Source organism: Diadema antillarum, unplaced genomic scaffold (assembly GCF_040938485.1).
Source record: "Diadema antillarum isolate AM-2024a unplaced genomic scaffold, OU_Dant_1.0 scf00000137, whole genome shotgun sequence".
NCBI lineage: Eukaryota > Metazoa > Echinodermata > Echinoidea > Diadematoida > Diadematidae > Diadema > Diadema antillarum.
Window position 1 is genome coordinate 992,749 of NW_027271026.1, and position 22,660 is coordinate 1,015,408.

Genomic DNA, 22,660 nt, shown 5'->3' on the forward strand with positions numbered 1-22,660 from the left:
TTCACAGCTTTACATCTGCACTCCATATATTTGACATCATATCATTCAAATTTAATATGGACAGATTAAATGCATAATTTACCATTTGCAGCTGAAACAAATATCCATCATTAGTGCTTCAAAATAATTCTTAAATGTGAGTTATGGATAGAAACAACCAATGTAAAATTTGAACCAATATAATCGATGTTAAGTATTGTTAAATATACAAAATGTGAACAATAGTTATAATAAAAATGTTTCCAAACAAAACCGTCCAGTTATGGTTTATTGAGGAAAAATAGTGATATCTCCTTATGTTTCAGGCTTTATTGTGAAAATTTTATATGGTAGGATGTTTTGTGATACAACTGACCTACAATGTACACATATGCATCAAATGTGATATCCTGAACATTTTTTAAATCACTGCTCCCAAAGGTAAACAGGACATTTCATTCTATTTTGCAGCCTAACATTTGCACTCTACTTTGTACCAGTTGAGTTTAGGCCATGATATTAACACAAAACAAGTTTAAATTTTGTTTTGAGAATTCAAGCTCATATCTCCTGCAATAGATTTCATGCAACATTGTTCAAGATACAGTACTTTGTTGTTATTTTTTTTGTACCTCTTGATTTCATTTCTGTACTATTAAGTTTGCTGGGTTATTCTTGTTGTTTTTTTTTACATCGGCATAATCACTGCTCATTCTTTAATTCTTATTTATCTACAAATAATACCAATTTCAACTATTCTACACTAACTTGATGATCAAGTCTAAATTTTGTAAACCAGTAATATATACTTCATTACTATATGATCCGATTGTATACTTTGTAATCATATGTTGGGGTGGGAATGAACAAAAAGGTGTGCATCTCGCTAAATATCTTTCTTCTGTATTTTCATCATAATCTCTTTGTCTGACAATTTCTTGGTGTGCTAGGCATTTGGGCAGGTACAGTGTATGTCCTGGAGCGGCTGAACCACTAGCTGCACTAAACTGGTGTAAACTAAATTCAAGATGTAAATACCAAATGTATGACTTTTTCTCTTTAACTTACAAGCACTTAAATGCAAGAACACTTGTAACCAGAAGCTATCGTAAATTTGAATGGTGTTCATAAGCAGTTTTAATTTTAATCCCTCTTTTTGCACTTTCAATTTATGAAATCACAAGAACATAGGTTAAGATTAGATGCCTATTTTTGGTGTCTGAACTTCGATGTCGCTGGACATGTTAATTTGTTCCAAACTGCATGAAACGTTTACTGATTTGGTTGAATCAAGAATGAAGATGGACGGGAAGATCTAATGTACCACAACTGACAGACTATACATTGTTTTGCTCATTATTACATGGCGTACATGTTAGATCAACCCCTAATTGCATTGGCCATTATGACACACACCCTGGCCTGATTGAAGTCGCTTGTGAGCTAATTCAATATCACCGCCGAGACGGTGCGTGCATGTGTGTGATGTCATATTGGGCGTATTTATGAATCATTCTTTCTACCCTGACAATACGGCTGCTGATTTGCCAGTCAGCATTGCATGAAACTGCTCCTCAACATTGGCTGATTTGCACCTAATGGATCTTAAATGATTGAGTGTAATCAATTTTAGTGGTATACAATGAGACAGAGGGAGAGAGAGCAGGAGTGCACGTGAGCGAGAGGGGGAGAGAACAACAGTCAATGATATCTATCAAAGGTAGAGTTTTCTCTTTTTTTATGGCTTGCAAACATGATTAGTTGGTGTAACATGTTGAAGTTGCTACCAGGTGTGACATGATCACAGACATACAATGGAGACTTCATTGCCATCACAGCACAGATTATTCACACACGTCATGATATTGCAGCACCCGTGAGAGAGTTTGCAACCAGGTGCACAGTATGCACAAAACACAACCCCTTTTTAACTTTTTTAATCTCACTGAGTTACTAATTCTACTGAACATTTCTCTTCAATTCTAAACAGTTTTATGTGTCTTTAATAAATCATGAAATCTTATCTTGTTAATGTGGCAAACAGAATGTCTAGATGTCCTCCCACACACTGCAGTGGAACATTCTTTTCACAATGTATTTTCTATTTAAAAGTGAATTATATGTCTCTGAAATCTTCTCTTTGTATGTGTATACTCAATCAATTTGGGTCATAATATTCTATGTATTATGCCCTTTCTATCTCTCTCTCTCTCTCTTTGAAACTTACATAGAGAGGAACATCTCTTCTTCTTTTGCAATAACTCTCTCCCTATAGCTCTGTCTTCCTACACAGTAAATACACTAGTACTTTCCATTTCTTGGTCTCTCTCTTTCAATCTATCTATTTTGAACTCTCCCTCTCTCTTTTATATTTTTACACAATCATTCCCAATGCTCTGTGACAACTGTATATTACATACTTAAAGGGATCATGTAGTTTTGGTCGAGACCTAACATCGGGATTATAACATTTTTTGGTGAGATAATGAAAAACCTCTTATGAAATATGAAAGAGCATGTAATTTCAAGAATGATTCAACGTTTATTTGATGAAAATTGGTCTTCAAATGGCTGAGATATCCAAAAAAAGCAATCCCAATAAAATTGACAGGCCACGATTTTTATTAGGATCTCTTTGTTTTACCTTGTTCTTTGATAACTCAGTCATTTCAAAACTGATTGTCTGATCTGATTCCCCTTAGGAATTGTACACTCTTTAACATTTCATAGAGTGGTTTCTGAATATCCCACAAAACGTTACAAGCTGAATCCTCACCTCAACCAGTACTGCACAGTCCCTTTAATATTTAATTTCTTCTTTTTTTTTACCTCATCTCCTTCCTGAGAAGCTCATTTGTGTCTATTTCTCACTATTCTTCACTCTACTTTCTGCTTTTCTTCATCTCTGCCCCTGTCACTTGACAATATCTGCATCCCCATTAATCTGTCTAATAGCTGACAAACTGTCATGCTGCCATGGCAACAATCATCACACCAAAGATGATGCAGCCATGCCAGGCTGGATACAAAGGCCATCTTGATATTAATATAAATATGGGCTGGAGCAACTTACTTCCGTTTGGTCACTGCCACGATGATTGTGTGCTTGCTCGACTTTGTGGCTCGCAATGACCTGTGATAAATTGAGGAGAAACCAAACACAAAACACACATAAATGAGATGCAAACACACCTAGCATATATCATAAGTCATAAAGTTATTAAGACATGTACTTAAAGGGATCGTAAAGTTTTGGTCAAGAACTAATGTCAGGTTTATAACATTTTTTTGGTGAGATAATGAGAAACTTCTTATGTAATATGAAAGAACATGAATTTCAAGAAGGATTAAACATTTATTTGATGAAAATTGGTCTTGAAATGGCAGAGATATAAAAAAAAGTGATCCTAATAAAATTGACAGGCCATGACTTTTATTAGGATCTCTTCATTTTACCTTGTTTTTAGATATCTCAGTCATTTCAAAACCGATCTTCTTCAAATAAACTTTTGATTCCCCTGGAATTGTATGCTCTTAAAAATAGTGGTTTCTAAATATCTTGCAAAACGTTACGAGCTGAATCCTCACCTCAGCTAGTGCTGTACAGTCCCTTAAATAGCTTGAGATAAAAGAACCATGGAAGAGAATTATGATGATGATATCACACCCTGGAATTGCTTTCATGAAAATACGATCTCGCACCAACAGTACAGAAATCTTGCATTGTAGGTACTGTATGCATATTGATATATAAACAGCAACTGATACAAAGTCTTTGTAAAGTTTTTTGTTTTGTTTTGGTTGTTGATACAAAAGAATATCTCTTTTGTGTAATGAGTGTGAGAAAAATAAAGATTGCTTGAAAAAAAAAAAGTGTCTCCCTTATAAGAGGTCTTTGCCCAACCATCCAGTGAAAAAAAGCATGCACTTGAAATCTTCCAAGGAGGTGTACATCATTTAACTGACATTCCCAATGATCACGTGCCCAGTTATGCTGTGATTACTGTATTGGTAATAGCATCCAGTAGAACAAAGGAGATAGTACATAAATTTGCAACACATAGGTAATCGTCACACTTTTCCAGAAGCCTGGATTCAAAAATTTCAATAGGTGTTGACAGATCATACAAAATCAACAAATGCAAGATAAAGGTAGATTAGTACTGCACTGGTGATAGCACAAAGTAATTACGCACTGGACAACAAGTGCTTTCAGTCGCCTCCACTGGCTTACGAAATTATCATTTGTTACGTACATCTTGTATGTTATGAAACAGGCATTTGATGGGCATCTTCATATCCAATTTAAGATAGTGAAGACAGGAGACCTTTTAATATGGAAGTTGGGAGACAAAAGAGAAAAGTATCCATTATCTCAACTCCAGGCCAAGTTATTGTAAGGAACAATCGAATATGATAGAATGCACACTTCACTGAAGTTCAGTCAAAGGAGGAATTCAATATCTTCTTGGGAATAAGGGTTTCATGTTGCAAAGGAAATCAAATCTTTTGTTAGAATTTTCTGTACGCTTTCACAGGAGATCTTTTATGTGTTGCTTGAAAGTTTGATTTTCTTTTTTTGTTATGTTTCACAATTCTATACCAAATGAACATGTTTCTCATAACATCCACAAACTAGTGCAAGGCTGTTTGTGACCAGGCTTGTGGATAACTTGTGCAAGGGAAATATCAGCTACAGAAACTGAATTTAAAGAAGCATTTTGTTCATCACATAGCTCATACTGCATGTTTACACATGAACTGGAGATAACTGCTGATTTGAAGTTATCATAAAGAGCCGATTATCGGGAAGAAACTAAATAGTCTTTCGCGTCTGACATAGGCTGCGTTTATCTAACTTGAGAGAGAGAAGCATGTTTCAAAACGCATTTGGAATGATGTTTGCAAATACAGTTTGAAACGCGAATCTCGGGATGCAGCATTTATCTATCCATCATACAATTGCAATTCAGGTGTCGTCACTGCGCAGCTGCTGTGTGCTGTTCGACCCAGGAAGTAAAGGTCAACTGCGAACCACCAAACATGCCTCATCATTCACACACAAATAATGGGTAGAAAACACAACCAAAAACAGCTCTGCGAATTGATCTTGAGATATAAATGCATTTCAGAACGGCATTGCGTTTATCTATTCGCAGAAAGGCTATCGTGGTCTCAAACGCATTTCAAAATGCCCTTTGAATGGCATTTCAAAACGGCATTTCTAGACATGTTTGAAAACATGGTTGCATTTATCTAACCACCGAAAATATGTAAAATGCGTTTAGGATCGTGATTATGCCTCAGAAATTTTTTAGATAAATGCACACTTCAGTTTGTTCTCTTTTCTGAGAGACCACACCACAGTTTTCATCATACTGAGTTACTTTTTCCTGCAGTGAGTGCTCTCATTGCAAATAATAATAGAAAACGCCATATAAAGACGAAGATATAGTACTCGAGCCTGCAAACTTTCTGGCGATGTTTCAGGAGGCTTTTGGCACAAATACCTAGTCAATCTAATGAGACATTGTAATATGTTAGTGTCAAAAGTTTTCTCTAGCAGTGTGAATGAGTCTTTATGTAAAAATAAACTGCTGAAGGTCCACGGGCTACATGTTCAAGGTATGCAAATGTTTCTATGAAATGCATATTTCCACTAATGGCAAAGATGGCAAATATATTGGGGAAAAAATAACAAGAAACCCGGGGCCTCGTGCTCACCTGAGTTTCGCAAGTTCATCTTTCATGCATTCTTGTAAACTATTATACCAAAGAACATAGCAAACTTTGGGGCAGTTTTCACGGCCTCCCAGGGGGCATGGAGTCCATTTGTATTTATTCAATCACAGTGACACGGGCAAAAATACCCGCCAAGTTTGTAGAAAGTGTGGTCATCAAATGTATTTTCAAAAAGAAAATCAATGGGTAAAAACTGGCTCCTAATTCAGTCCTGGCCTTTATGGAGTAACCTCTGGATCTACAATAAATAACCTTGAAAGGATATTCATTATTAAATATATTTGTTCAAAATATTTCTGGTTTTACAGAATTATTTGTTGTTGTTGTTGTTACTTTTTATAGATTCTCCAGTTTGGGGGTTTTGGGGTCCCCTGGTGTGTTTATAGGGGGAGGGGGACATGGTGCCCATTTCTACAAGTATATATTCTCTCACCCTAGTGACAATGCCTGCTAGCTTGGGGACAATAACTCACTTGAGCCCTTGGCTCAGGTGAGCTAAAAATGTAATCATTCGTTCAAATGGTGAGATTCTAGCAATTGTGAACCGCACAGGTATCAAGGAAAAGGAGCTCTAGATAGACAGAACCCTGTCCCTCTCACTCTCCTCGCGAGATTCTTATCAGATAGCCATTAGTGGCATCGCAAATGCGCATTGTGATATCATCCAAATTGCTCCACCAAGGTGTTCAGCATGTCCCTCAACAGTCACACTCACTGTCATCTCGCGCAGAAATGTGTGCGGTTGTGCAGCATGGATAGGCTGACTGATTCACGAACCTGGCTTAATGCACCAACACATATCAGCTGGTGTGATTTCTGCAAAGGTTCATTATGGAGAGCTGGCAGTCAAACTTCTTTCACCATAAAGCAGCAGTGCGCCCATACTGATGAAAGGTCAATAAAAAGCACTCACATGCTTCCTGCATTTTACCAGACACTTCAATTTCAAAAGTTTCCACCTTATACCAGTCAAGAATAAAAATGGTGTTGATATTTCTACTCTACACGGTCATGATGTTAATTCCCTTTAACTAAGCTCACGCACAGCTCTACTTATACAACCAAGGCAATATTGATAAGAAAGAAAAATTGCAATATGTTGAATAATGACAAAGTTACACACAAACTGCAGCATTATAATTACCAAGGCATTTGCAAGTTTTGTTACAACTTGCAATCAATAGGTTACTCTTCCTCATATGGGAGTTGTAGTTGTGTAATGCATCAGTCTTTAGAAACTTAAAACTTCTCAGGTAACCAACCATGATACAGGATTTTGATGGTGACTGTCATAAAGAATGTTACAGCAAACATGTAATGCCAGATTTATAAGATGTCACATATATTGGGGATGGGGGTTTACTGGTTTGAGAATTTGCCAGGAATCATTTACTGTATTAAAGCTGTATTTTTGCATACAGATATCTCAACAAATGAGGAGGTCACTGACATTTTTGTATTAAGATGCTGTTTTGCGAATTGACAACAAGGCTATTGTAAGTGCAATATCATCCTTGCGCATAGCAGTATTTTCATGTGTTATTAAATTCGTAGTCCAAAAATAATTAGTGAAATTCGTGAAAGTTAAACCCTCGCGAAAATGACAGCTTATACATTTTATGCATTTGGTTTTTCACAATTACTTTCTAGTTCTTTCCAACATAGAGAATATCATCCAAGATTGTTTTATGTCATATCATGATATTATATAACACATTACAACTCTGCATAATAAAAAGCTTGTATCAGTTCATGTGAAAGAATTTGCTGAAAAGAGGCAATTACAAAGTATACCTTCTTTATTGGCTGCTTTTAAATAATAGTTCATGACTGTCACACATACATGCCAAATGAATCAAGAGAATTTGTGACTACAGTATGTCTTAAACTATTCATGCCTTTTGAAAGTGGGTACCAAAGTTCATAGAATTGCAGGTCCACCTTTATTTCTTCCCAAATTTCTTCAGCATTTGTTTGTATGCTTTGTTTTGTTTGTATTTGTATGATTTGCTGCCTATGCCATGTGTATGCGCCTTTGTCATAAACATTCTAATCTGTTCATCAAAGCAAAACATGCACAGACAACCAAAATTACCTGTAGGCTTTAGCATCTGGATGTAACTTAAAGGGAACGCAAACCCAAAGAGCAATGTGGATTGATTAAAAGCATTAATATTAGTAGAACACATCAGTGAAAGTTTGAGGAAAATCGGACAATTGATGCAAAAGTTATGAATTTTTAAAGTTTTGGTGTTGAAACCACTGGATGAGGAGACTACAAGAGGTTATGACGTAAGAGTGGACAACAATATAAAGAAAATATAAAAGCAATTACACAAAAATTCACTTTTCTAGCAAAATGAAAGAGTACTTGACTAACCGCCTTCAGAAAGCAGCGGGAATATATGTAAGTGCAACCCCCTAACATATGTCAGTATCAAGTTGATGGAATGTGTAATTTTCATGAAAAATGAATTTTTATTGAATTCCCTTTATATTTTCTCTACATTGTAGTCCACTCATACGTCATAACCTCCAGTAGTCTCCTTACCCAGCAGTTCCAACACTAAAACTTTATAAATTCATAACTTTTGCATCGATTGCCCAATTTTTCTCAAACTTTCACTAATGTGTTCTACTAATGTTACTGCTTTCCACACAATCCACATTGCTCTTTGGGTTTGCGTACCCTTTAAGCCTCCACAGTAACTAACACACACAAACACACACACACAACATCTAAAGAGTATTGATGCATGATAGGAACTATAAAGGCATCAACCTGTGTAAAGTGTGTATGTAGATTTTCAGCAAAAACAAAATGAAAAGAAACAAAAACAGTATTGATGATCTATTGATTGGACATTATCTATCCTGATGTAACCTAAAAAGCCTATCATATTGCTGTTGAGACATTCTGAAGCAGGTTCTGCGGAAAGATCTCTGTCCTGTAAATAGTGAGGGTAGGTTAGGCCAAGACCGTACTACAATGTCATTTTATAAGCTGTCTGGGAGTATTACTGGCTACCGGTTATTATTTAGCTACACTGTATAACCTGGCTTGCGTCAATCTGTAACCCTGCCAAGCCAGGGACGGGTTCCACGAAACTAGTGTCATCACACATCCACCTATAAGTAAGGCAGGTACTTAAACATATAAAATGCATTGGAAGGTAACAAACAAACAAATCAACATACCACTGTTTTCCACATGAGACAGCAAAGCAAATGTACTACAGCTGTTTGTGAAAGCAAGGAGGTTTAAGAGTTGGAGTTCCAACTGGCTGTAATTATTCAAAAAGTTGTCAGTTTTCTATTGATGTACAAAAGGATTCCACAGGTGCATTTGTGCCTTTGACGATCAATGTTTGATGCCGCTGTCTTGCCGAGCGATCTGAAGATTAATTTTGAACTTTGACTTACTGTTGGCAATATTTTGCTTGCTTATTCATTAAATGAAATGAAATCTCATTTAATGATAAAGCATATCAAACAAAAGTCAATCCCGTCCAGAAATTGTACAAATGTGTATTACAAAATCAGAGCTGTATCATGGGAAAGTGTTTAAAATTGTACCATCCTAGAAAGCCAGTTTTATTATTTTTCCGCTTAATTCCTACTTATAAAACTTATATGGAATAATCTTCAAGTATAATTCTTAATTGATAGATATATCAGACTGGTGCCCAGGAATGCCCAGTCGAGTAATTTTCATTTTTTATTTCATCATTTTATTTTTACACAATTTCTATTCGCGCATCCCTGTGTCTTTACCATTATAATATATGACCTATCTTTTATAAGTAGGGATAGTGAAAAGTAATTACCATCACAAAGACATATCTTCCTTAGAAAGTGGCTGGTGATTTTGCAATGAGACACAAGCCAATTGTCTTCCTATCTGCACGGCATATCCATTTTGGCACATGCTTCAAATCTTTTCGAGTGGTGGCATCAAACCTTTAGCAAAGGAAATAAGACAGTTCTGATTCCATTCTCTCCAAACCTCCTCAGTAAAAGTGAACCCAAACCAAGCCAGCCAGATTGCAATATTTCCCCTTGTTTTCACCTGTTCCAGAACCGCTGTACAACTTTTTAGCTACTATCCAAAACAGTCTTGAAATTTACCATTTTCACCAAGTGAAAAGTCTTGAAGTCGGAAAGACAATCTTTTCAATGCAGTAATCCATGGGCAGGAGTCAATTTTCCCCATTTGATCAAAACAAAGCAAAATCATCCTTCATATTAAGTGTCCACACCATTTGAAACCAGTAATATGAATAATTGCAAATAACAGATTCACAGCTCCTAAGTCATGAAAGTTGATAATGTGCATGATGCAAATTATATCTTATATTAGAAACACAATTTTATATCATTGACAAAATGAGATATTTCGTAAAATACAAAAAACCAGAGGGGATACTTAAGTTTTGGGCGACAGCACACATATCTTGTCTGTTTACAAATAAAAAAGCTGTTGGAGCAACTCACATAGTCCTCTCAGTTATTTTGATGCTGAGGATCACTTACATTATTTTTTTAATATATCAGTTCATGTGTGCAACTACATGTAGGAAATGTCAGCTGCTATTAAAAGTATGCTAATGGTGCAACCCCATTACTGTTTGAATTGCAAACACGTAACCACAGAGAGGCATGTACACACTGCTATGAATAGAAGCATGTGCAGTGTTTGAAAATGTCCCAAAATTGTCACATTCTAGCCGGTGATGGCACTCCAAGAGCCCTGCGAAGAAAAAATACATCATTGGAGGCCTTTCCGTCCCGTCACGTGAAACACCATCGATGCTAAAAATGTCCATTTTACGAGGCAGTGTCTGCATTCAGATTACACCTAGCCGCATTCACACGCATCCGAATTTAACTGTTTTTCACAAACTGATTTTAGCAACACAATGCAGAAACAGTTAATTCTTGTGTGTAGACACATGATAGAAAAAAAAAAAGTGAACTCCTGCATTGCACATCACAATAAAAGATCAATCCATCTCATTTTTTTTTTTTTTTTGGGGGGGGGGGGGGGGTGGGGGTCGGTTAATTTCTTGTGATGATACAAGTGTATGCCCCGCGCAGCACATTATGCCCAGGCATATTAAACCAGTCAACTGAAGATTCAAAGCCTTTCATTTTAATGCAGCCTAGTGATATATATATATATATATATATATATATATATATATATAATCATACAATATATATGGGGTTTTTTTCAGGGGTGGAGGGGAGGGGGTGACATGTGTGAACTGTGGCAAGTAAAACTGCTTTTTGTGTCACGATGCAAAAAATTATACCTCCTGTGTGAGAAAGCAGCTAGTGCCTCCTTTCCAGTCACAGGTTTCCTGAAAGACATTTTTACTCATGGTTAATAGTTTTATGGAGTGTGAATACACACAAATGATCAAGTCTCCCAAGCAACTGCATACTGCAAGTGTCATGCTCTCCAACAGCTGTGCCGCAAACTCAATGGCCTGTTCATCAAATATGCATATCTCCGTACACATGCATGCAAGAGCACATACATTCTACATCGTTGTGTACACGACATATCACACACAGACACACACACACACACACAGACACACACACAGACACACACACACACATAATATATATAACGTAATACGTATGTCAAACTTGACATTCACTACTGTAAAACATGATATATTCGCGGCACGAAATTTTCGCGAATTGGAGCCGATGGCCTTTTTCGTGGCAAAAAATTTTCGCGAATTGCCTCTTGCGTTCAATGCATATAGTGTAGATAAAAAAATTTGCGTGCATTTTAATTTCATGAATCTTGGCGCTCGCGAAATTCGCGAAATTAAAATGCACGCGAACATTTCTCGTTTTACAGTACTTTCTCTGGTGGCCCTTTTGGGCCACTAAAATCAGTTTAATCGTAATGTTGGTGGCCCCAAATGAAGTGTTGTGGAGCTAAATAAGAGGAAAAATAGCTACTAGTATCTATATTAAAACAGAATCTCAGTTGCCCAATTGGGCCTTCAAAAGATTAATGCTTTTTGAAAAATTGGTGGCCCAATATCAATTCTACCGCCATTGTCGAGCCCTGTACTATAAAACTGGAAATTTTCGCGAATTTTGCAAGGAGTCAATTAAGATTCACGCAAATTAAAATGCAGCGAAAGTTCTTGTCTACACAATGTATCATCAATGCCAGTGGCAATTTGTGAAAATTTCATGCCAAGAATATTTCTGGTCTTAATACACATCCACAGAGCACTGTTCACTGTTTATCAGTGGAAGTGAATGAAGGTTAAGCTAAGCTCTGCCTCATTAAACATGTTTTTTGGGGCCTAGCCATTTTTCAGATTACAGGCACATTCCCACCATCTAGTAAAACTGGACTTGAAAATGCCTCCAGAATGCAACTGGCTAAACATTTATGACTTAATAGAAACATGTTTGCGAGAAATGCAATACAAGACTTTAATACGCGACTTTAATACGCACACAGCTCAAGTTGCATGGCTTGTAATTCTCAACATGCGAAGTTCATTTGCGGAACTGACAGGCCTTGTTACAGTGTATGTACTGTAAAACAAGAAATTTTCATAAGCATTTTAATTTTGCAAATTTCCCAAGAACCAAGATTCCTGAAATCAAAATACACATGAAAGTTTCTGTCTACATTTATAACGCACTGAATGCCAGTGGCAATTCGCGAAAATTACATGCGCGAAAAAGACTGTCGGCTCAAATTGGTAAAAATTTCATGCCGCAAATATTTCTGGTTTTACAGTATACATAACTGTCACATTTGAGTCAGGTAGAAATTTGCTTTCTGTTATGCCATAAATAAAAGCAAAAAATAAATGCAAAAATGACAGTTTCTGGCAATTCATGGTAAATTCATGGCAAAAGAAATTGGTATTATTATTATCACTAGTTTTAAGGTATTGCTTGAATGCTTCATTAAGTTTTTATATTTCTAGAAACCACACTGAAGCATTGTACTGAATTAAAATCAAACCTATCTCACTACAGATTATGTAACAGAACAGAGAATCAAATTCATTGTTCCCTTGTGCTCTGCACAATAGGCACTAATTCATACACTTGCCCAGTATCTCAAAGATGTCATATTAGACCTGTAACTTGAACAAGCATTACAATAATGAAGGTCACCACTTCATGATGTTTTCCTGAAGTAAAAAGTGGCTGTTTTCAAGAGTGAACATTTCTCACACTGCCACTGCAGAATTGCGTTTAGAAGACGGCTAAAGAATGTGTCACTAGCAAAGGGCCAAGTCATACCTAGCAAAAAACCTGCTGATCTCAGAGAAAAACAATTAGCCACAAACAGCATCAACTTTTGAAGTGGTAACTGGAGATATAGAATCCATTGCTCATGACTGCATGGCTGCGTATGATCGGACGCCAATGAGATAAAAGAGCCGTGTGAGTGATCTGGCAGGAGAATGAATTATTCATCTCACAATAGATGAATGAGGTGCCGAGTACCACTTGACACACGAAGCAAAATACAAACGCAGGTGCAGACACTACCACGATCATGCCATAAAGGGTATTATTTAATGGTGTGTCTTGTTTTATTTTGTTTTTCAGGTGGGGGGTATTCTTTTCTACGGTGACGCGACACTTGCTCCTGTAACATTATTTTGCCCCGGTCTTATTTTCTCCAAGGACTCATCAGGGTTAGGGCTGTGAGAGAGTTTTAGGTGTCAGTTCCATGTGAGGATTACCTTGGTAGGATTAGGCTTAGGGTTATATTCGTGGGTAGAATTCATGTTTGACTGAGCATGCAGATATTTCATGGGAGAATTCATCGCAGGAGCAAATGTCAAGGAACCTTTTTTACATTCGAAGGTCTCATCTGGGGTTAGATATAACATATTCTAAGTTAAAAGACAGGGTTCTCAACGAAAGGAGGAAACGAAATGTGGGACAGACAGATGGACAATCTGAATACTGTAAAACATGATTTTTTTTCGCAGCATGAAATTTTCGCGAATTGGAGCCAACGGCCTTTTTCACTGCATGAAAGTTTTGCAAGTTGCCTCTAACATTCAATGCATATAGTGTAGACAAGAACTTTCACGTGCATTTTAATTTTGCAAATCCTGGCTCTTGTGAAATTCGTAAAATCAAAAAGCATGCAAACATTCCTCGTTTTACAGTAACATTACCATAAAGTTCCGTGTATAAGACGCACCCGTGTATAAGACGCACCCCTAATTTCGGACCTAAAATTTAAAAAAAAAAAAAAACACGAAAATGTCCACGCAAATATTGCGTGTGTCATACATATTATTTCAGCTCAAAATTTCCCTAGAATGCAGCATGTATTTGCTCTATTTTTCGTTTCCTTTTATATTTTCTTTTAACGGTATTCATCGGACATCAACAAAATATGGAAGACGCAAAATGCGAGACTTGTCTCGGTACTCACTTGCTATTGTTTCGCCTTTCAATCATGGTACATGTGTCATGCATATCGTACTCATGAGTGTACAGTACGATCTTTGCTGTCATACATAGCAGAGGGTGTCTCGCTTATTGACACATGTCAGACTGGAAGGTTCATTACGAAAAATAAGAAAAACATCAACAAGTGTAGCAGAGGGATCATACGGCAAGACGTACGGTGCGTACGGTAATTACACTCATGCACTGTTACCAGTAACATGTGTGTCTCTTGTACCATGCTTGTATGCACAGTGCTAGCCTTTTGCAAAAGGCAGCTCGCTATAATTTCAGCACACGCTCACAGAGAGCAATGGACTTGCACACACAGCGCGCAACGGGCAAGCGCGCTTCGATCCGATCGCTGTGTGCACGCGAGTCCATTGCAAAAGCCTCTCTGCAGCTGCTGCCTTTGCCAAAGGCTTGCATGCTAGCTAGCTAGCTAGCTACAGTGTAGCTATGGTATCCTAGCTGGCTTCGCACTCGTGAAATAAAGAGCAAACGAACGACATGGATATGCATGCATGCTTCACACATCGTTCATATTTACGGTGACATAGTGTCGATCCTACTCCGTATTTTACAGCTTTTGTCTATGGCCATATTGATACTAGCACATTGATAAGTTTTACGGTATCGGTAATTTAGTAATGATACCTGTACATCGCGTATTCCAGCTACTAGGTTGGCTGTTGGTAGCTTGGTAGACTGACATTGGTAGCATGTACAGCAGTGCTGTTACAGCTGTTGTCTATGGCCAGATTGATACATCGTTACTGCACAAGGCCGATGTAAGTTTATCTCGTATTTGCAGCTTTTGTGTGTGTCCAGATTGAAAGATCGCTCTTTTATCCGCAAGTTTTAGTGATTGCTTACCTTCCAAACGTCGATGGGCATACATGGCCCCAAGTTGGCCTTATAAAATTGGGTGTACATGACAGATTTTTTTTCCGTGATTCGACTGTACCCGTGTATACGACGCACCCCCGATTTTCAACGTTTTCCGACGAAAAAATAGTGCGTCTTATACACGGAACTTTACGGTATTCCTCCAGCATCATTTAGGGCAGAGGCCATAAAAAGGGAATTTTCGTTTGTATGAAACACAATCACAACACATGTCAGCTGTATCGACACAAACTTAAATGTAAAAATATTGCAACCAGCCCCAGTAACAAAACAAGTTCATTTGCATAAATGAGCTTGTACTGTGTGTGTCAAAATAAGCAATGTCAATCTCCAAAAAAAATTCAGTAATTTATTTCTCCACAGACAGTATATAGAAGGGTTGTAATCTTAAGAGTTTGCCAGTAAAAAAACAAAAAAACAAAAGTAACAAAGAAGAAAACATTTGTTTGATGATTTCAAAGATGCCTAGTATAATCACTAAAAATGTTCAAAGTCTGCCACCGGATACCACTTGCAGGGACAGTCATAATGAAATATTTTTTAAAAATTCTTCTTCCTTAGAACTTCTCAGATACTACTTGTTCTCCTAAATCATGCCGGCATCCAGCTGATAGAGAAGAGAATTCGTCTGCGGATCTGGAATAACTGGAAACAAAGGTCAAAGATGGTGCACGCCAATTACTACCTGATGGAGATGAATCGACCACCTGCAAATACAATTATGGGATGCATCTTCTCTCCCGTCAACCTACACAACACCCTCGATAATCACATCTCTGGCTGCGTCTAGACTCTGTGACTCTCTTCCATAATAGTTCTTTTCTAGCAGCGTACATTCTCACAAAAATATTCAAGCAGTGCGGGAAGACCACAGGGTGTGAATTATCCTAAATTGCTCACTGATTTCATATTTTCTTCTTTTTTTTGGGGGGGGGGGTCAAATTTGTTGGCAAGGCCAGATGCAAATCTTATTTTGGCTGAAATACCATTGTACGCATTCAGACTTGTCTTCAATTCGTGCACTACGTAGGAATTGCGTGACAGATATATGTGTGATGTATTGCAGCATGCGTTTCAGAGAACAGCTTCCGTGTCTCTGTATGTGAGAATTTCTACACTATCTCATATCATAAGGGATGAGTGAAATATTCAGCAATATGCAATATGATGTTGCTTTACAAATTAGTGCCAAATGTATAGGTGTATCCAAGGACTTAACCAATGTTGCTGATTTTATGATTTATACTTTCTTTTAATACTGATAATTACAAAATCATTCTATCCTTAAATAATGAAGAAAAAAAAATGTGTTCACATGGTAGATGTATCTTAACAAAGAAACCGTAATGCAAACAACATCTTTGATTCTGCTTTAAAAAACATTTAAATTGTAATGCATACCTGTACTATATACACATGCACATACGCATTTGTAGCATACCGTTGTTTGATCAAGATCAAGGGTACATTGTTACGTACATCGTATGCCCAGTATACTATAATAATGATTATCACAGCATTATGCACAGAATATTATGTACGTATCATAGGCTATTACGAAATTCTTTACATAATGCACTCTACAAAACAAATTATAACATAATACTATTTCACACAGTGGTGCACATGCAAATAATTGAGAGACCACTACCTATGGGTGCAATATCAATCTGACATATATGTAGCTGAACGAAGAATCTTACATACAAACTTCCTTCATATCTGTAATGAGCTAGGCAGGGATGTTGAGGTTACAATTAACACACCTCGGGAAGGTCTTTCAGCAACACATTGTGCACACATTGTCACTCCATGTTGTGAATACCATCTGTAGAATGTTACCTTGTGTTTCATCTCTACCAGAATGTTCAGGTAAAGTCTCTCAGAACAGGGTATTAATTGCATATAAAATGGGTTCAAGAATGTAGCCAATCAGAAGCGCGGAGATAAGTCAAGAGTGCACTCTATATTTTCCAACTTTTGCATGCACAGGCATGCAAAAAGTGAGTAGCAAGAAAGGATAACTGCACGGCGTGTTATCCTATTGCAGGTTATAGATTGCTCTGTGCATGGTAGTTGTACTCGTGACACGAACCCGAATTATTTTGATTCACATGGTTGTCTGCACAGCGGAGAGGGGCCCCATTGTGTTGAAACACGGTATTACACCGAGTTTAACCAGCTGATATCATACTTCATACACCTAGTTCATGAAACAAATAATGCACAGGTTTACAGCCATGATGCTGCATCTCAACTGCGTAAACGCACTCTCAGCTGTGTATTATTTGTATAACGGCACTCCGCAGAGCTAATTACGCATGTACAGTATGTGTATTACAGTGACAAAACCTTGTGAATGTAACTTTCATGATTTTCTCTGCGGTATGTATAGAAAGGACAAACATCAAGATTTCTGATGTTGCAATATTGTGCAATTAGAAGGGGTCTCTGAGTCAGTTCAGAGTTGATAATATTGTGGTTAGCTTCTCTGCCTCCCAAACAGCCTAGTCAGAAACCTCCCAAGCTGTCTCTTTCCCCATTGCCATCCAAAGTCCAATCCATGGGGATAACATGCAATGTATAATCTCTATCATGCATAAAAACATCAGAAAATATAATAAAGCATATAAACACCTTTTCTTTTGTCTTCTTAGCTCTGATTCTAGTTACTAGCTCTGTACTTGTTAAAAAAAAAATCACCCAACTAATCCATTTCTAATGGAGTTATCAACAAAGAAGTTCACGTTACAATATTTTATCTGCAAATCAACTACCATAAAATGAATATATGACAGTTTCACATGAAAATCCACTTTTTCATATGTTGAGTCACCATTACTACCTTGAAGAAAGTCACTTCTCCATCTCCCTGTTGCCTTCGTGAGCAATTTATCATCAATAATGAGCAGATTATGTATCAGCCACATTTTTTTCTCTTTTCCCCCAAAACAGAGCTTCTCATTAAACACTCAGCAAGACCTGCATCTCAACTTGCAGAGCATGCCATCTGCCTACAGATCAGATAATGCAGTCACTTGATATTGGCCAGATGTAGTCTTGCACGCTGATGTTACCAAAAAAAAAAATAAGATAAATTTTCAGTCTAAATGAGTGAATATAATGAAAATGTCATAAAAGACAATTTGCCATTAATCAAAACCAATCACAGTTGGCAACAACAAGAATATTTTCATTCGAAGATTTACTGCCAGAACTTTCCAAGCAGGGAGGTGGAAAGTTTTCCACCTCCCTGCTCCAAGACACACTATAGAAATTTGCATACATGCACATTATAACCATTCCCCCCCCCCCTCCATTTTGCGGCACTCAGAGTGCACAAACTGTGTGTAGGAGTTAGTTTAAACTTGATAATTGAGAATTCAGCAGCCATCAATAGTCATTAAATCCAGATAAACATTTTTTTTTCTTTAGTCCAGGTTGTTTCTTCCATCACACAATAGTCTTGAGTATAGACAAAGAGTTAATTTAACTAGGACAAAAATCCCCTTCTTGTGGATGTCAAATTGTAGTTAATATAGTTATGTATTAGTGAGTTGAGGGAATGCAGCAATATCAACACAACACATAAGCCCAGAATATGAAAAATTGGATGATCAGTTCAAAAGTTGATTTTGAGGCAGCCATCGCAAGATGAGAAGACTGCAATACATTGTAATGTCATGTATGGATGACATAAAGAGAATATAAAAATAATTCAACATATTTCACTTTTCCAGCATTATGAACACTTGACTTTCATGCACCTCTCTCAGACAGCAGGAAGAAGAATAATATTGTGAACTACAATGTATTTCAGAAACAAGTTGCGGGAATGTGTACTTTTAATTTAAAACAAAAATGAAATTGTGAGAAATTCTCTTTCTTTATACTGACTGAGTTCATGAGTTTCTCATTCAGCAATGGCTGTACTTTCAAAACTTTACAAACGTATAACTTTTGAATGAATTGTCCAACTTTTCTCAAACTTTACTGATGTGTTTTACTAATATCATTTTCCTTTTTTTCAGTTCATTTCAAATCAAATTTTATTTCCAATATCACATTTTTGGTTTTCATACAATTTCAAGTAAAGCAAATGACCAATGTATTACAACAATATATAAGCATACATGTATAAAACTATTCATTTAAAGTAATTGTATTACTGGAAAGGTTTTTTTTTCAATATTATTGTGTTATTTCAAAACCTTACTCATATAAATTCTATATGAGTGCATACATGCACACTGCTATCTTGCACAGAAACCCTGTGTATCCATACACTATCAGTACTCTGACAGTGTTGTGAATACTGAAGCTGCACGCTTGAAGTGTGTATCTGTATTGCAATGGACACAAAGCTATAAATACTCTCCTTGATGCACTACAAGATTGTATGTCCTCTGATTGCAGTAATAAGTGATCTAAATAAAGACTTTTATTTTAGACTAGTCAGCCTCAATCCTTACATGACAGTGAAACAGGATCGAGCGGAAAAAGGCAAAGAGAGAAAAGTTTCACCAAAATCAACAATGTCAGGGCAAACGATGAAAAATGAGCTACATGTAATAAATGTATAAACTTGCATAAAATTGCATCCATCCAACACACCTACAGGAAACTGTAAGATGTTGAGTATCCACAATGATACTATGAAGCGAGTAGAGTGAAAACTGTCTATGGTATTGGGCAGTGCTATGATGCTTTTTCTTGGGTGCCACATTCATTTTACAATATTACTTATTAAAGTTGCAATTTAATTAGCCGCAGCAATAACATACAGGTACCCATCCTGGATGCTAAAGTACGAGGTGAATGTTTTATGAACAATACGAACAATTGTGCATTACACTCTGTGCAGCCTCTTTCCATAGTGCAAGGGAGTGAAGGTTATACTATACGCAAATAATTCACGGGGTCGAGTGTGTTAGTGGAGATGCAGTGCACTCTCGGTATTCACAATGACAGTGCAACATGCAGGAGTCCCAGTAGAGTGCAAGTTACACAACACTGTGAACATCCCCCCCCCCCCCACGATGCAGTTGTGCCTTTTTCCTGCACCCTTTTTGCACTCCTGTGCATCAGCAAAAAATATAAGACACATGATTAATTTCAGTGCTTCTGATTGGCTACATTCTTAACACATTTTATAAAACACGTAACCCAAAACTTGGTGCCTCACCAAATGCTGGCATTCCGAGGGAATAGCACATTGATCCATTCAATCCTTGGGGGAAATCTTGCTGCAGATTGTATTATATACCTCATTTCGAGAATCCTCTCATCTGATTGGCTAAAAGGGGAGTCATGAAAATAGCTGTGCCCTATTTTTGAGTTACTGTGACCGGGCCCGGGCACAGTTAGTTAATAGGTTTGGAGACAGTCGAGACCCCGTACACAAAGATCGCTCATAACGCGTACGCACCAATGACACAACCGCCGCACTTTCAATCAGCGTGCTGTAAAAGAGACTAGCAAACTGGCTTGGAGACAGTCGCAACCCCGTACACTGTACACATAGATGATCACTCATGTACGCACGGACCAATGATACGACCGCCGCGCTGTTGATCAGCATTGATTACGAGTGCTGTAAAAGAGACTAGAATCTATATTTTCGGTATCTATATTTCGGAATCTGTATTTTCGGTATATAAAACAAATAATGACTGATAGATATTCAGGGCACAGTTAAAATTATGTAGGCCCTCGGTGATGTGAAAACCATAACCATGCCCTCAGCTTTCCTTCGGGCATGGTTACGGTTTTCACGTCACCTTGGGCCCATAATTGTAACTGTGCCCCTCATAGCAGTCATTATTTGTATACTATCATCTTGTCATCACTCTGTGTAATAGCTCATCTCAATTTCACTGCTCCAGAGACTCAAATGCGTGCATGTTGCATTCATGTTGGGATTAGATTAAATGTAATCCGTTACAACAAAAGGATCCTAAAGTCGCTGACAGCTGAGCTGAGAAAATCAAGTTTGAGGTCAGATCATCAAAATCGGTCAAAACAATAGGATTTCTGTTTTTGGCATAATTTTGTAGTGCAATGTATCATCTATCATCTGCCGAAATTTCGAAGCTAAATGATCGAAGGAAAGGCAAGATAACAGTATTTTTCTGGGCCATGATTTTCCAACTTTCAACGGAACAGAAACATGTCCAAAGAATTAGATTTAGCGCTGCAGCTAGACTCCGCCCCTAGGGAGCGATCTTATTGGTCAGTGCGTGGCATCCTGGTTACTGATTGGTCATGCGTAGACCACTGGCGCTAAGCTTGAATGAACATCGCGGAGGTTGCTAGGAGCATTCCTTCCATTGTCAAGCGGTGAAAACTGTCTTGCCTCCCCTGGATCATGATAGCGTCGGAAGGAAAACTTTGAAGGGGGTTTTCTCGAAGAGCTGATTTCCTAAACCACTCAAAATGCGCTAATAAAATCATCAATATTTCCACAACCAAGTACTTTTATGAGTCGTGTTATATATGAAATTAAAGTGGAAGAGTACGGGAATAATATCATGTCACTTTCAGAAAATTGTCCTCCCCTGACTTTCGGATCCTATTGTTGTAGCAGGTCACAAATATCTTCCTGTGCTGTTAAATTTTGTGAATAGCACCCAAGTAGTGATTCATGAAAATAGATACCTTGTAAAATATATGGTGTATATAGTAGTGAACAGTAAAAATTATAATAAAGAGATACAACACTGAAACAAAAGAAATGTGGTTTCTGGGATTTTGTGAGTCAGGGGTGGGACCAAGCAATTCAAATGGGACGGACGCACCTGCACAGTTCGATGGCATCAAATCCCTTGGAGCTTCGATGGTCGATGATGATGACATCGTGTTGCTTCTCCAGGAAGCACTGCAACGCGTCCGGCTGGTTCCGCACGATGTTGCACTTGTAGCCCCCCTTGTCTGCCGCCCACCAGAAGCCATCACTCTGGGCGTCCTCTTTGGCAAATACCAGCATGATCTGGAAGACAACAGGAGAGTGGTAACCTCTAACATCGTCGAGGAACAGTTGCGAGGCAAGTTTGAGCAACCCTCTGCTAAAAGGGCACCAACAGGCAAGGATTTTGGTTTTGGTATCTTATGATGAGGAATTCTCCAATCTACCAGTAAACCAACTCTTTAATTTTTCATCTCAAAAATTCCTACTGACTCCAGAAAATGACATTTGTGCTATCTTTCATTGGGTTGACACTGTAAAATATGTCACTTGATGCAATTTAATAGCACATGTTTGCATGATAGATTAGTAGGTACATGTAGTCTATACCTTCTCATGCATGCAGTTGAGAGCCATTGGAGAGGGGACATAGAGCTTGCACATAAAACAAACAAACAAAAAAAAACAAATCATATTGTTGCTAGGCTAACATGACCCTGTATCTCAAATATTGGTGAAAATCACCTTTCAACAATCAGTTGTCAGATAATCAGTCAAATGACATCCTATCCAAATTGTAGCTGTCTTACCCCCAAAATGAAGCCACCATGGCATGTCAAAGGAAAGGCAATCCCTTTTGTTATAATAGTGCTTAGT

The 22,660-nt window shown here is 37.6% G+C and overlaps 1 protein-coding gene across 1 annotated transcript in view; it reads right to left on the bottom strand.

Moving 5' to 3' along the window:
* LOC139721053 (high affinity cAMP-specific and IBMX-insensitive 3',5'-cyclic phosphodiesterase 8B-like) overlaps nucleotides 1–22,660 on the bottom strand; it is an 89,147-nt gene that overhangs the window by 44,243 nt on the left and 22,244 nt on the right. The window contains exons 3-4 of the mRNA XM_071632383.1: nucleotides 21,897–22,087; nucleotides 3,053–3,112 (exon numbers count right to left, since the gene is read on the bottom strand). Of these exons, the coding sequence (XP_071488484.1) occupies nucleotides 3,053–3,112; nucleotides 21,897–22,087 (251 nt within the window). The remainder of the gene's footprint in view (nucleotides 1–3,052; nucleotides 3,113–21,896; nucleotides 22,088–22,660) is intronic.